General features: G+C 30.7%; 1 protein-coding gene across 2 annotated transcripts in view; it reads left to right on the forward strand.

Moving 5' to 3' along the window:
- Positions 1 to 15,989, forward strand: part of LOC129917141 (metabotropic glutamate receptor 2) — a 644,700-nt gene extending 628,711 nt beyond the window's left edge. For both annotated transcript variants that reach the window (XM_055997521.1, XM_055997511.1), the window contains exon 18: positions 13,621 to 15,989. In XM_055997521.1, the coding sequence (XP_055853496.1) occupies positions 13,621 to 14,027 (407 nt within the window). In that variant the 3' untranslated portion in view covers positions 14,028 to 15,989. The remainder of the gene's footprint in view (positions 1 to 13,620) is intronic.
- The last annotated feature ends 1,238 nt before the right edge of the window (positions 15,990 to 17,227 follow it).

The following is a 17,227-nucleotide window of genomic DNA, read 5'->3' on the forward strand; positions in this document are numbered from 1 at the left end:
TATAGTATGTAGTAACAGTATGACGTCAAAAGTTTCCCATCTCCTTCTGAGCATCTCTATTTATTTGAAACTAAGGCAATTTTTAAGTTTGGTTCTTTTTCAAATTACTAGAGGATTGATTCCTATTCTATGATATTTTGAAATGAAAAACATTAATTTAGATTACATTCCTTCAGTGCCGGTGTAAGCACTACCGGCGCACCTGGGCAAGATTGCAAGTGACGCCTCTAAAAAAAAATTCATCTAAAAACAATTTTTTAAAATCACGAAAAAAAGCAATAGCAGATTATGTCTTACCTCTCATATACTTGTTAATGCATTTATTAAAAATGTGCAGTGTATTAACTTACAGGGCTATTCTGGGCAACCTCACTGATGTCTCACAAGTCACAATAACCTCATAACTCGAGTTAAACTCGATTTTGTGACTTTTTCGTATTCTAACGAAAACCTCACAGTCACAAGAACCTCATAAGGTGTGGTGAGTTTGATTTTGTGAGGTTTTTGGAATTCTGGCGTACCCTCACAATTTGTGAGCCTCATAAAAATTGTTAAAATTGTGATCTCCTTCAGAGCAGGTCACAAATCACAATTTACTGAAGTTTTCACATTGAGCACCTATTTCCATAAAACATTTTAAGAACAAAGTTAAGTTTTTTTTATTTGTGTTTTAACAACAAAAAAAAAATGGAATTAAATCTTGTTTTGGTACATCTTCTTGAAGAACTTTCATCCGAGAGTCTATGGGGCTATGAGTCTATGGGGCTGCCATTCGGACTGCCTCCATATCTCGAATAGTGTGTGTTTTGCCCACACACTTTCACACTTTATAGTTGCATATGGAGAACTCATGATTTAGTGGATAACTTGGGGTTCAAGATCAAGAAAAAATAGAAAACCCACAAATACAGTTCATTGATCTAAGCTGTTTTTAAGTTGAATATATTACGGAAGATGTTTTTTTTTTCTCCATGTAATGTAACTTGTTTGATTAAATAAATTCATCAATTTGTTTTGTTTTTGATAGACGCTGAATAAGAGCATCCTTATCAGCAACTTCTGTGTAGTAGATTGAAAGGTACAGACTTCTTTCGGTCGATAAGTGGCTTCTTTCATTTACCCTATACAATTTTATTTGATTAGCAAATTTGATTAGAAAATATATTTTCTTACCATGTTTTAATTGTCTTTACTTTTATAGTTCGATGCATCCAAAATATGTGCAGATACATTTTTTTTATCGGACTTGTTTTGACAAGTCAGCTGGCTGTCATAAAAAGAAACTCACCTCTTCGTGTGGTGAATTTGTCGTGTGGTGAAAAAATTGTGACTTGTGACCCTCATAACTCCAGAATAGCCCTGTTAAAAAGGTTAACTTAAAAAAAAAAATAATTATTCATGTCATTTAGACTCAATTGACAAGACTACCTTTATCTCTGACTTTTTTGTTTAAACACATTTAAAGATTAGGTACAGTTGGTTTTATTTGAACAATATTTTTTCAAAAACTTTTTCAACTAGGTACATTATCTAATGTCGTTTTCGATTGGAATCACTCAATGATTCACTCATTCTGAAATCCAATAAAAAACTTTGAATCGCTTCCACCCAATTCTAAAATTTAATAACTGTATTGGTGAAAAATCAAATATTTTGTTTTTGTTTTTTCACTAGGAGAATAAAAAACTTGCAGCACGCTTCTTAATGATTCCAGGCGCTTCCGGACTGCCAATCGAAAACAACATAGCTTTATAAGTATAATTATGTTCGTTGTGAGCTCTAGGGCACTCTGGGTCGGTCCGAATTCGTTGTCAAGCGTTTTTTGTAGCTCCTTTTTCAACCAGAGTTATTTCCTCTGTGTTCGATGTTCGCTGATGAAACTAAAGCTCTGAGGTGTTCGATGTAAAATGAAAACACGAGAAACTCTGATTTTTTTCACAGTTAATTGAAATGACTAAGATTGCCCTGGAGGGGGGAACAACGAATAGACCTATTTTTTTATTCTCACACACAAACGTAGTTTTTATGAGAAATGGAGAAGCTGTCAATTTTTGGCATTTCTGGATTTTGGGTTTTCGGGATTTTGGGATTGTGGGTTTTCGGGATTTTGTGTTTTTGGGTTTTCGGAATTTAGGGTTTTCTGGATTTTGGGCTTTCTGGATTTTTAATTTCGGGATTCTGTCCGTCTCCCTTCTCTTTCCTTATTCATTATTATAGGGGCACCTTTGCAAAAATTAAGTTGGTAGGAGGAATATTAGGATTACTTTAGTCTTTCAAAGGAAATTGGGGCGCCTTGTTCTTCAAAGATGAACGAAGATTTTGGACACCATTGTCCTTCCGGAAGCCAAATAAATTAACCCAAAATTGGGGGGCGCCTTAATTCTTCAAAAAGTTTAGGACAAACAATACGAGCGCCGCCGTTGAAAGAGTAAAATAGAAAAAAAATGGGGCGCCTTTGTGAAAGTAAAAATAAACAAAACATCGATTGGAAAGACTTCGTTATTTATAAAGACTTTTGTAAAAATTCGACGTTTTTTTCAATTCTAGGGTTGCCAGCCGTCCGGGTTTTTTCGGACATGTACTCTTTTTTGGCTGTGTGGGGGACGTCCGGGATAGTTTCTATCAATTGTCCGGGATTGTACTCTTTTCTAGCCTCACTACTTGTACACAGAGAAAATTATGACCCGCTAAAAACTAACAGATTGCCATATTGTTTTACCGTCCATACATTTCATAAGGAAATCTTATTAAAATCAACGATTAATAAGGTTTTTTTAAGGAGATTTCTTATTATTTTTATAGAGAAAATCTTATTAAAATTTGACTGAAAAGTTGATTTTTTTTGCAACTTAGCACTAGAACAAAAATCGCGATCAATATTTTCATGGCAGGTTGGTTCAGGTGGTAAGGTAGGCGACTAATGATTTGAAGTCTCCAGTTCGATTCCCAGCCTGGTCATCGTTTTTTTTATTTTTTTGCAGATTTTAAAACAATAAGGAAAACCCGATTGTTTAAATAAGATTTCCTTCTTGGATGAAAACCATAGAGAAATCTTATTGTTTTTGTTCTATTTTATATGGTCTATTTTTCTCTGTGTATGCTACTCTTAATTCATTTAGCCCTAATTTTTCAATCGTCAGTTAGACTGTCATAAGAATAAATGTCAATATAAAAAAAAACTTTTATTCCTAGGAATAAGCTCTGAGGTTTATCTGGCTTTATCTGAGGTTTAATTGGCCCTTATTATTCAAAAAACGAATCGAGTTCATTAAAAGCGAGGCGTTTTTATTTTGGTTTATTATCTGCTCAATTCTGTTTTGTATTCTGTTCCAATATAATCAAAACTCAAAAATATACAATATGGCAAAATTTTAAACGATTAAGGAAAATCTAAAGCCACTTAAGAAAGTTGCTAAGTCAAAAAGACCATTTCTTTACTTAGTAGCTTACTAAAAATTTTATTTGTAATTTGCAATTGGTTTTCAATGGAATTTTAAAATTTTTTTAACTGGAATTGCATTGCAACTTTTGTAGTATTATAGCTCAAATGTTTATTATAATACTATACCGAGAAGGCCAAACTTTGTCTCAGAGTTTTTTATTTATTTTTTTATTTGTGAAAAAATAAGAAAAAAATGCTACGGGAACAAGGGTTAAAAATGTGATTTTTAGTTAAATTTTAATAGGATTGTTCGGTTATTTTTTTTTTTTAATTATGCATTTTTTTTGTCCTAGTTTTGTACTCTTTTTTTGTCCTTATTTGTCCGGGAAAGTCCGGGATTTTGCATCTCGATTACTAGTTTCGTCAAAATATATCTGGCAACCCTATTCAATTCTCACACACAAACGTAGTTTTAATGATGGAGGAGCTGTCAATTTTACAAGAATTGGAAAATGAGCTCGGGAGTAGTTCTCGCCTCTAGTTTAAAAAAAAATTAAAATTGTGGACAATACGAATAATAAATACCGAAAGTTTAAGAGTGCTTACATTGCACCTATTTGCAACTATTTAAATCTTCATCTATTTAATTCTTTAAAGTATCTACAATATTTTTAATACAGTCAAATAAGGTGAAAAAAGGGGTAAACCTTGGAATGAATGCTAACAGAAATTTTTTTTGCTCAATACCTTCGTTTTGGCATTCAATAACATACTTGAGGTATGAGTAGAAAAATCTCATGTCCTCAAGTCGCGATCTTGAAGGTCAAAGCTCCAAATGGTGATTTTCAAAATTAGCAATAATAGACAATTATATTATATACACATATAATACATGATTTCGAGGTATTTTTTAATGTTGATTCTAAAAAATCTAAAATCAAGGCAATCTGACGTCTCTGAAAAAAGTTATACCTGTTTTTCATCTGTCAACCCATATTATTATAACAGTTAAAAACTTACTACCGATAAACCTTTAAAAACTATGGTAAAGGAACCAAATTTCGCATGAAGGTTTTCATATTTCATCAAATGAATCAAAACAATGCAATGAAAAAAACATTCATATCTATGACAAAATGGTATTTTTTGAGAAAGGGGGAAATTTTAGGATATGCACTAAAAAACATTCTTGTACAATCTTGGAATTAGTGCTAATAGGCTAACTTTTTGGTTTTTATGTTTGCTTGGATATTCTATAATTTATGTCTAAAATCTAAAAAAAATCTCATGTCCGAAAGTCCTAATTTTCCAGGTTAATCTAAGTTAGGTATAGATTTTAAAAAAATTAATAAGAAAACTTTAAATTTTTAAATGTATAGCAACATAAGCCACATAATTTAAAGGTATTTTTTAAGGCTGATTCCAAAAAAAACCACAAATAAATCAATCTGACCATCCCTGAAAAGTAATGCACCTTATTCATGTTGATCTGACACAAATATCTGTCGTGTAGTTTTTAATTTTTTTAAAATCTACACCTTAATTTCAAACCAGGAAAATTAGGACTTGCGGACATGAGATTTTTTTAGATTTTTGACATAAGTTCTAGAATATCCAAACAAAAATAGATACCAAAAAATTATCCTATTAGTACTAATTCCAAGACTGTACCAGGATGTTTTTTAGTGAATATCCCAAAATTTACCCTTTTCTGAAAAAATACCATAGATATGAATGTTTTTTTCATTGCATTGTTTTGATTCGTAATGATAATGGATATGAAAATCCAAAACGAAGGTATTGAGCAAATAAAATTTCTATTAGCATTCATTTCGAAGGTAAACCCTTATTTGACTGGATTATTTACAAATAACCCATTTAGTGAATACATATTAATTTTTTTTTTTTACTCATAAATATGACTGTACAGCTGAGCTGATTGATATTCTTTTCTGTCCTTGTTCTGTTTCTTTATTCATTACAGTCTGGATATTCTTCATAAACTATTTCGTTCCGTCGGTCGGTCTTTTCTTTTCCATATCCGGAAAAATAAAGAAACACTTCATCTCCATATCAACAGCTATGATTTAGTGATTTTAAAATATAGGGGCGCCTTTGCAAAAATTAAATCGGTTGGAGCAATATTAGGATTGCTTTAGTCTTTCTAAAGAAATTGGGGCGCCTTGTTCTTCAAAGATGAACGACGATTTTGGACACCATTGTCGTTCCGGAACCCAAACAAATTAACCCGAAATCGGGGAGTGCCTTCATTCTTCAAAAAGTTTGACAAAAAATACGAGCGCCGCCGTTGAAAGAGTAAAATAGAAAAAAAAATGGGGCGCCTTTGTGAAAGTAAAAATAAATAAAACATCGATTGGAAAGACATCGTTATTTATAAAGACTTTTGTAAAAATTCGGGGCGCCTGCGTGCCCTTCAATTCTTACGCCCCTGTTAGTAGGAGAGCTAGTGGCACATTTGACTAAGGTAGCTCTTGTAAGGCTAAAAATTCTTACAGTATTGATTAATAGCATGCTAAGTAAAATAATCTTGGTCTGGCAGGCGGTGCACATCATATATATCGCACTAGTTCACATCGCACATCGTGCAAAAGAGCGAAAACTCAAAAAAGTTCATTTCGAGAAAACGCTTCTGCAAAATACTGACTCTAAACTTTCTCCTATAACTTTCCATGCGACAGCAATTTCCATAATGTATTACAAGAACCATTATGTTTATTTTGTTTATTTACTAAATTTGTTTAAATAATATAAATTATTAGAAAAAAAAAATCTTTTTTGTATTGTCGCTCTTTTGCATGGAAACATTCAGATAGAAAAGGAGAACTATTTTGGTTTATCGCTCTTTAGCACAAAGAAAAATGAAATATTTTTGTTTTGTATTTGTTTTGCATAGATTTTTTTTTTTTAAATGAGAAAATCTGTGTGATTTATGGGACTATTTTGGATTATCTCTTTCTTGCATTGAAATTACTGAAGAAAAAAGGTGAGCATTTTGTGTTAGCTCTGTTTTGCACTGGAAATTAGGAAAGAGTTTGACCTTTAATATAGAGGGAATTGGATTAATCCAGTTAAATAAGGGTTTAACCTCGGAATGAATGTTAGTAGAAATTTTTTTTGCTCAATATCTTCCTTTTGCCATTCTATAACGTATCTCAAAAGTCTAGAAAAATCTCATGTCCGCTTGTCGCGATTTCAAGGTCATATCGCGAAATGGAGATTTTCAAAATTAGCAAAAATAGGCTATGGTAGTATATACACATATGATACATGTTTTCAAGGTATTTTTTAATGCTGATTCCAAAAAATCTAAAATTAAGACAATCTGACGTCTCTGGAAAAAGTTATACCTGTTTTTCATCTGTCAACTCATATTATTATCCTAACTGTTGCAAACTTACTGCCGAAAAACCCTTAAAAGTTATGGTAGATGAACCAAATTTTACATGAAGATTGAAGAATCCATCATTATTAAAAATCAAAACAATCCCTTACAAAAAAAATATATTTGCACTTATTCCTAAGATGAACAAGAATCTTCTTTAGTGCATATCCTAAAATTTGCCCCTCCATCAAAAAATACCATTATTTCGTAGGTATATATATTTTTTGTAAGGGATTGTTTTGATTTTTAATAATGATGGATTCTAAAATCTTCATGCAAAATTTGGTTCATCTACCATAACTTTTAAGGGTTTTTCGGCAGTAAGTTTGCAACTGTTATAATAATATGAGTTGACAGATGAAAAACAGGTATAACTTTTTCCAGAGACGTCAGATTGTCTTAATTTTAGATTTTTTGGAATCAAAAAAATACCTTGAAATCATGTATCATATGTGTATATACTACCATAGCCTATTTTTGCTAATTTTGAAAATCTCCATTTCGCGATTTGACCTTGAAATCGCGACAAGCGGACATGAGATTTTTCTAGACTTTTGAGATATGTTATAGAATGGCAAAAGGAAGATATTGAGCAAAAAAAATTTCTACTAACATTCATTCCGAGATTTACCCCTTTTTTTCTCCTTATTTTACTGTATTAGATAAAAACAGTCATAATCTTTCGAATATTTCGTTCATGTAAACAACAAGCCCTTCAAAAGAAAGATAATTTAAAAAGCAACATTTCCTCATCATTATCTCAAAAATGTCATTTTTTGACTTATCGCTCTTTTGCACTGATGGATGGTGCGATATATATATGACCTTGAAAGTTTAAAAAAATATATAAAAAAGAGTTGGTATTGTAAGGTTGAAATTTTTATAGAATTTAGTTTGCCAGACTTTTTTGAGGCGCACAAGGGCCTGCCAGACTAACTTAAAGGTGTGCATGTGCATTTTACTTGCGTTAAATTAAACTTTATTCCGTAATGTCGAAATTTATATATGTGTTTGTCACAGCGATTTTAAGAAGAACTGTGCAATTACAGCCGGTTTTGGCCAGTATAAGTCTTTGTTAGGTGAGTGGAATGACACCTTTTAAAAGCTAAAATTGTACACTGTGAATTTAAATGCAAAAATAAGTGATACAGAAAATTGCCCCAATTGATTTCCTATCAAACACTAAAAACAATAATATGTTTCTATGACTTTTAGTCAGTGCATTTATGATGTTCATATATGGGCGACCCAGCAGTTTGTACCACCCCTAAATTTTTTTTTGCTCATTCGATAGAGAATTGTTTGAATATCATTACCCTGATTTTTCGCACTCGCGAAATTCACCTTTCGGCCGCCATCTTCGATTTTAGTTTTTGTTGAATTTCTCAATTTCTGTTTATTCTACATAAAAGTTGTGTATACAAGAAACGTAGGCAATTAAATTTTGCGTTTTTTATGTTAAGAACATTTTTTCGATATTCTGAATATTAAAAAAGTTACAAGCCAAAAAAAGTAAGAAAAAAACGAAAACAATTACAATTTTAAAGTTTTGAGCACTTTTTATCAAAACTATGAAAAAACCTTCCGAGATAAGATTATTCACCTTAAAATTATCTACAACTCTGCTATACAACTTTTTTGTCTATCGCTATAATTAATAAAGTTATTAATACTTTTTTGTTAAAAAATACTCCCTTTTTACGAAATGAAGAGACTTAAATATAAAAAAATTGCAAGTCCTGAATTTTCTCTTGTAAGATAAACCTATAAAATACTCACTTATTATTTAAAATTCAAGATTTGGTAAAAAAAAAAATTTAAGAAAAAAGTAAAGAGAAAAAACACAAACAAAAAAGAGCATTTTTAACAAAAAAAAAAGTAATAATAACTTTTGTATTTATAGCGATAGAAAAAAAGTTGTGTTGTATAGCAGAGTTGTAGAGAATTTTAAGGTGAATAATCTTATCTCAGAAGGTTTTTTCATAGTTTTGACAAAAAGTGCTCAAAACTTTAAGATTGTCATTTTTTTCGGTTTTGTTTACTTTTTTGGGTTGTAACTTTTTTAATATTCAGAATATCGAAAAAATGTTCTTAACATACGTTTCTTGTATACACAACTTTTATGTAGAATAAATAGAAATCGAGATATTCAACAAAAACTAAAATCCAAGATGGCGGCCGAAAGGTGAATTTCGCGAGTGCGAAAAATCAGGGTAATGATATTCAAACAATTCTCTATTGAATGAGCAAAAAAAAATTTGGGGGTGGTACAAACTGCTGGGTCAAATTATAAATGCACTAGACTATTTTAGTTTTTGAGAAAATTGAAAAACAAACAAAAAATTTTATTTGCATCTTTATGGTATGGCCTTGTGCTTGTGTGCAATTTTATGTATTTTTATAAATATGGATCGAATGGATGGACCGACAGCCATAAGCTTTGGTCAAATACCAAATCTTTTAATGTTTTCAATGGCCTGAATAACATTTCTTGTAAAATCAAAGACTTGAAAAACGAAAAAAAAAATACTCAATGAGTTTTAAACAAAATAAACCAGGCAAATTAAGTAAATCAAATTGAATTTTTCGCGGGACAACATTTTTGTCATGGAACGTGTTCGGGTGTATGTTCTTATCACAAAAGTCAATTTGTTGGGATGATAGGACATCGAGAACAGCCGCCATCTTGGAAAAAAGGCTGGTGCCGTTTTTATTCCAAAGCTCCATTTTTACTCATTTAAACCAAAAATTTTCAAAAAAATGATATACGAATGTATTCCGTGAGTCTGGGTTTGTCTCGCAAGGTTATAGTCTAAGACCCAGCGACCTAAAGTTTGCAGGTAATTGCTTAGTATTCAGCCCTATGAAATATGTTTAAGGACATCCCCAGGCATGTTACTGCAAAAAAAAAAGTCTCGTCAGCCGTTGCAAAAACGGTCTGCCAAGCACTTGAATGTGAAAAAAATTTTAAATAAAGAACTCGACCTTAAATCAAAAAAAAAAATATTTAAAGAGAACGGCAACACTTACAAAACTAAACGATACCTTTTTTTAAAGGTAAAAAGTTATACTACTTTCTGGTTTTTATATAAATGTTTTTTGATGAATAGTTTTTGAAACAAAAAATTTCAAACACAAAATTTTGAAAAAAAATTCAAAAAAAGTTCAAACTGTTTTTTTTTTTCATAAAATTTACCCAATAAAGTATTATTTTTTTTTTGTTTTAATTTCTCTTATATATTTTGAGTCAAACACCGAAAACTAAAAGTCAGAATCTCTTTTACTTTTTGAGAAAACTGAAAATTACCAAACCTTCTATTTTTTCACTAACGCCAAAATTACGGCTATTGATTATGTCTTTCAGAAAGAAAGTAAGATGTTCACGGGTTTTATTGCAGGAATCGTTCAATGGATTATAAAAAAGATAAAACCGCGGAGTGCTATTAAATGAGAGGGTGGGAACTGGAGATAGGGGTGCAAAAGCCCCCTTTTTGGTTTTTTCAATATATCTCGTAAACAAAGCATAATTTTGAGATATTGTTCTTAACAAATTTTGTAGAGAATTAAATTTCCTATAATAATAATGTTTTTTAAAAATTTGTAAAAAAAATTTCCTTACCAAAACAGTCAAAACAAACAAAAAAAAATAAAAAAAAATCAATTTTTTTTAGCAATGACCTGCAATAGTTTGGAATTTTTTACACCTTCATGACAAATTTTTTACATGTTCGCCACATATACGGCCAGGCAGACCAGCGGTTCTTATATAACTCGGTGAAGACTATAAATTGGTATGACTCTGAATACTAAGCAATTACCTGCAGACTTTAGGTCGCTGGACACAACCAAAAAAGTAAAAAAACTAAAAAAAATTGATTTAAAAAAATTTTTTTTTGTTTGTTTTGACTGTTTTGGTAAGGAAATTTTTTTTATAAATTTTTAAGAAACATTATTATTATAGGAAATTTAATTCTCTACAAAATTTGTTAAGAACAATATCTCAATTTGGGATAGAAAGCAAGAATAAAAAGTTTTTATAAAAAAAATTAGGTGAAAGGGTGTGTTTTTCAAAGAGACAGTAAAATCTGTAGGGTAACTTCGGGCATTATGGCGCACCGGGCATTTTGGCGCACCTCTCAACTACCATACTTCCAATACTCGTTTTTAAATAAAACCAATGCAGAAACTTTGGTCTTCGTCCAACACTAGCCTTGTGAAAATCGCAGGTCAGTGCTATTATTTTTGTGACAAAGAAAAAAGAAAACAACAAAATATACCGGTTCTGGGTCCCAATATATCGCACATGTAGTACAAAAGTGTCAAAACTCAAAAATCTTCATTTTTCAATAGAGGCGATAAACCAATTTACCGAGAAAAGAATGAGTATATTTATTAAATAGTTAATTTTAAGAAGAGAAAATACACTTTTAACCAAATTCAGACAACCAGCATCATTTAAATTATTTTAAACCTTGGAAATTCACGTTTTTAGAGTTGTGACATTTTTGGTGATCTTTGTACACAAAAAATAATGTATTATTTTGAGTTCAGCCACTTTAGACAAATTTTTTTTGAGTTGTGAAAGTTATGATGTACTTGATTCTAAATAATTAAATCAAGTTTTTTCACCGCTTTCATATTTTGTTAAGAATAAATTATTGAATATTATTTCAATACAATGTCGTTTATTCATCACACCTCTTTCGGAGCCTTTCCTTCTCTTAAACTGAAAACTTTAACTTTATTTGGAATAGGAAATTATTCAGAAATTCCCTTTGGTAGCACCATTTATCTTGAGGTACTCATTGATCTCATTATAAACACCGTCGTAAAAAAAACATAAGGATAAGAAAACTATAAGAGCGAAGCACAAAATCACATTACCTATATAAGAGATTTCGGTGAGATGAATCACAACAGGGATTTGAGATACTCACGTTAGGAAACCACAAACATTTCTTTGAGACTAGCTTAATAACCTATAAAGCCGTTGAAATATTTTATTCATCTAACTTATGTCAAAATATTGTTTAGAACACAACGAACGAAAAAATTTTATTTTGGATTTTTAGGCGAAGTGCTAAAAAATTTCAGACTTATTTGAAGTCAGCATGTGTTTTGTAGCTAGAAGTTTATTCGTCTAAAGTGTCATAACTCGAAAAACATCAAAAAATGTATGAAAATAGGATTTGTTTTGCGTTAAAGTGTTTGTAAAATATCTGCACTAGCTAGCTTAAGGTTTGATAAAAAATTGGAAGCATTTGGGATTTAATTGAGCTTTAAAAAGCAATATTTTTAAATAAACAACAAAACTGTATTAACTCTAAATTACAACTTTTCATTTATCTAAAGTGTTGTAACTTAAAATAATACAAAGGGGATACGGTAACCTCAATCAACTAAAATGTCACAATTAAAAATGAAACAAATGCTTTGCCCAGAAAATTCAGCAAAAGTGTTTCGATTAAAAATGCAACACTAGATTTTCTTGAAAATGGTACAACTAAAATGACACAATTCAAATTAAGACACTTTTAATACTTATGAAACAACTTTTTCCAACAAGAATCACGTCGCAACTAAAAATATGTCATTTTTGTCAAAGGACTTTTTATTTCAAATGAAACATCTAAAACGACATTTTACCTCCTGGAATAAAAACTATTCAAATTATATCAATGGCAACTAGATAGATTTGTCCGGGAAAATTTCAAATATTTTTTTTTTGTCAAAAACTAAAAAAATGTGTTTTTTGAGTTGTGACACTTTTGTACTACATGTGCGATATGTAATATCGCTTTGTTTTTGTTTGTGTGTAACTATACAGTACTCGTGTTTGTTGCGAAGAGTGGAATGTAGAGTATTGTTTTGGTTTGGTTATATAACTTGTAATATTTTAAATGAAGTTAGAATTGTGTTTGGTTTTTGGTGTTTTGTGAATATGTATGTGTATATTTTGCAATATGGCGCAGATGCAATTAGGGCATTATGGCGCTACATTATACCCGACTGCGCCATAATGCCCTTATGTAAAAATAATTTCAAAAGTAACTTACATAATGTCTCTGCCTTTTTTTAAATTTGAAATTAACCTCCATTTAACGTTATTTTTATGAAACTTATTTACAATTATATTTAAAAAATGCCGAATATACAAAAAAAAAAAGTAAAGGGCTCCGAAGTAAATGGGGTTCGCCATATTGCGCGTACATAGGGCAATATGTTTTTTTTTGACTATTTTTAATTTAATTTATTTTTTGTTAAAAAGCTTGAATTTTTATTCTTAAATAATTTATTTATGTTACGTTTTTATGAAATTTAATTAAAAAAAATGGTTGAAGTAAAAATTTTTGTCCGTAGTAAAGTTATTTGAGGATGTGCTTAGGTATGCCATAAAGCCCTAATTTACCCTAATTGGTTTTTATTTCATTAGATTCAGCATGCAAAAATACCTCATATGATGATATTCCACAAACAAATTTTTTCACTATATTTTTTATCTTTATCCCTCCCTCTTGTCCCCGAAAAAATACCCTTCCACCCACCTTTTTTGTAGACTTTTTTGATTCTTAGTTTTTTTATTATTTATTGATTTTATGTACTATTTCACCTGTACTGTTAATTACATAAAATTTTGAAAAAAATTAGATCAACATTTTTTTCCAAATTAATTCTAAACTGCCCCTCCAGACTAAACAGGGGGGGGGGAGGAGCAATAGACCTCCCTTCCATACGATTTTTTTCTTGCCTCGACCCAACCTACACGCTCTATCTTTTTGACACATTCCTCCTGAATCAATCTGTATAATAATAATATTTTCAATTATACTTTCAGATGATTCAAAAATAGCATCGGTGAAGCTTTGTGAAATGGCAACACAAACAATTGCCCTTTCAAACATTTTTACCAACGCAACTCTAACGAGCACCTATCAAAGCATTCCATTTGTTGACCAAATTGTGCCAAACCTAAACGAAGTTATGTTAAACAGCAGCAATTACATAGAGCACGAAGTGACGAACAATAACAAAATAAATCACAACGTTAATGGAAACAATCGTTGCAGTCAAAATCAGTCTTCAAAATCTTCAGTGCGGTCAATGGTTAAGCAAAGCGACGAGGAAAAGACCAAAGAACTTCAAAGTGAAAACTTGTTGTTGCAAAAGCAAACAATCCCAATCCAAACAATATCTGCAACAACAACGATTAGTGAAAACAACGTTATAGATACAAGTTTATAGCAAGGCGAGATAAATAAGAAGAGTAATAGTGATAGTAAAAAAGAATGCGGGCGTACCAATGGAGATCACAACGATTGCTCCGAGAACACCAAGCGTTCTGCCATCCCCGTTTAGAAAATTCGTTTCCAGATAGCTGAGGAAGAGTAATATTGTGTATTGTTAATACATAGTACCATACCTAATGTTAAATTATATTCATACGCCAATACCCATATTTTATTAATAACTGTGGACACAAATTATGTGTATAGCAGGTATTATAATAGTTAACCCTTTAACAACAACCGCCATATTATTTACTTGTTTAAAAATACATCTGGACGTAAAAAAACTTAAATCCAAATCCATAATTTTCACTACTTAAATCCAATCCAAATCCAATTTTTTAAATCCAAACAAATTTAAACTTTTCTCAGGAAGTCTGTTTAACCTTATAAATCCAAATGTGAAATCCACTGTTCAGTTGATTTGTCAAGTATCTTGAAATATAAAAATAAAGATAAATGCAAACTATACAAAATTTATTGAATTATCACATAATTTATTTTGAGTGAATATAATGAACGAAAATATAAATCCTTGGATTTATGAAATTCGGATTTGCTTGATTGGATTTAATATCCACTTAAATCCAAACGAAATCCAGAGTGAATAATATGGCCGTTATAATAAATAAGATCCTGTGTTTTTGTTTTCAGTTTAAAAGTGTGCGTGTGTAGGTACATAGTTTCCAATAAAATAGGGCTAATGATAATTTATTAAGAATATCCGTGCGAATGTAGGTAATTTAAATAATAATCAGCCCTATTTTGAAAGAAAACTTCCCCGCGAATATCGTTCGGGAAAAGGCAGAATATCGTTCCTTTTCCGCTTTAAATTTGTTTTCTTTTCGTTAATTATGATGAAAAAATTAAAGGGAGCGAAGTTTTTGGAAGATTTTTTTTGGGAACCCTTCTCCTGGCCACAATTCCTCGGAAGTTTTCATTCAAAATAATGCTGATTAATAGGTTGGGTTATACATAATTCAAATTTTCATTTGGTTTGATTTAAGTGCTTACCAGTCCTTGCTAAAACATGGTCTGTTTGTATTGCTTAAAAATGTGTTAGAAAAGCCTGAGTTGGAAATTTTGGAAATGGTTAGATCAAAAAGCGAAGAGCGCATTTTTGTTGCGTGTACTTTTATAAAGTTTGAACAAAGCGCTCTACGCTTTTTGATCTAACCATTTCCAATAAGTCGATTATATTATTTTATATAGTTTTTAGTGCGTGATAAAAGCGTATTTTTGTCTTTAAAACTATGTATTTTATTCAATCCATTTATTTGTGATGCTTAGCCATGTAATTTTTCATTTGATGTTGAAAAACTACCTGACTAGGCTATCTAAGTACACTACATATACATAACACGCTATTTCACCTGAACAGTTTGCTTCACCCTATTGTAGGTTTTTAGCTTATAGTCCAGTGCATTTATAATTCGACCCAGCAGTTTGTACCACCCCCAAATTTTTTTTGCTCATTCGATAGAGCATTTTCTGAATATCATTACCCTGATTTTTCGCACTTGTGAAATTTACATTTCGGCCGCCATCTAGGATTTTCTACCTCACGTCCTCACCCACATGCTGGGTTTGTTCATTGTTGTTATTCAAGAGTTGGTAATAGTCCAGTGCATTTATGATATTCATATATGGGCGACCCAGCAGTTTGTACCACCCCCAAATTTTTTTTGCTCATTCGATACAACATTGGCTGAATATCATTACCCTGATTTTTCGCACTTGTGAAATTCACCTTTCGCCCGGGATCTTGGATTTAAGTTTTTGTTGAATATCTCGATTTCTATTTATCCTACATAAAAGTTGTATAGACAAAAAACGTAGGCGTCTTTTATGTTAAGAACACTTTTTCGATAAAAAATGACGATTTTAAAGTTTTGAGCACTTTTTATCAAAATTAAAATTCTCTACAACTCTGCCATAGAACTTTTTTTTTTGTATCGCTATAAATACAAAAGTTATTAATACTTTTTTTTGTTAAAAATGTCCTTTTTTGTTTCTGTTTTTTATCTTTAATTTTTTCTTAACTTTTTTTTACCAAATCTTGAATTTTAAATGATTAGTGAGTATTTTATAGCTTTATGTTACAAGAGAAAATTCAGGACCTGCAATCTTTTTACATTTAAGTCTCTTCATTTCGTAAAAAGGGGTATTTTTTAACAAAAAAAAGTACCTATTAATAACTTTATTAATTATAGCGATACAAAAAAAAGACGCGAATGTGCCTATGTTTTTTGTCTATACAAATTTTATGTAGGATAAATAGAAATCGAGATATTCAACAAAAACTAAAATCCAATCAGGGTAATGATATTCAGCCAATGTTCTTTCGACAGAACAAAATTGGGGTTTGTGTTTGGTACAAACTGCTGGGTCGCTCATATATGAACTTCATAAATGCACTGGACTATTGGTGTTCCGCAGTATTTACAGAAGAGAAAAGGAATCACTTCAATAAGACTTTCAGGAAAGAAGCCGAGGATAGAAAAGCGTCAAGTGTTACCTCTGTAATATCTTGTCTTGACTCTTTCCTGGTCAAGTCGAAACTCGAAAGTGATTAAATTCTAATTTTGGCTCTCCTTTTACATTAAAGCAAGAAAACATTGAAAATTTAAAAAGTAATAAGGAGGCTTTAAAATTTAGAAAATAAAAATAAATAATAATTATAAAAATTAAAATTATCTATGGAGGTATGATGGTCAAGTCAAATGCGATAAAGCAATCAAAGTCTCTAGAAAACAAATAGAAATATTTATAGGTATATTGTTACACTCTATATTTTTTTCTGTGTGGCAACGCTTATAAAGGCAACAAACATTTTTTTTAATCCAGTGCTAAAGCAACATTACCCAGATTACCTAATAGGTGAAAGGTAACCGAACAACAAAAAAGGCAGAAACACATTAGGTATGTATTTTTAAAAGAAATGGACAAAATATTACAAAAAGAAATTAAAGCTCTGATATATAATTAACTATTTTTTTTGTATAAAGATAATAGTTATGTGTAATTTCATTTACAATCAACGATTTTTACTTAATTCCGAAGTTAATTTTAATTCGGTTGTAATAGGGTTGGGGGAAAGATTATATTTACTCAAGCTTTTACTTAAAGACATCTAAGATCTATATCGATTTCTTT

The sequence above is a fragment of the Episyrphus balteatus genome, chromosome 1, assembly GCF_945859705.1.
Source record: "Episyrphus balteatus chromosome 1, idEpiBalt1.1, whole genome shotgun sequence".
In the NCBI taxonomy this organism is placed as follows: Eukaryota; Metazoa; Arthropoda; class Insecta; order Diptera; family Syrphidae; genus Episyrphus; species Episyrphus balteatus.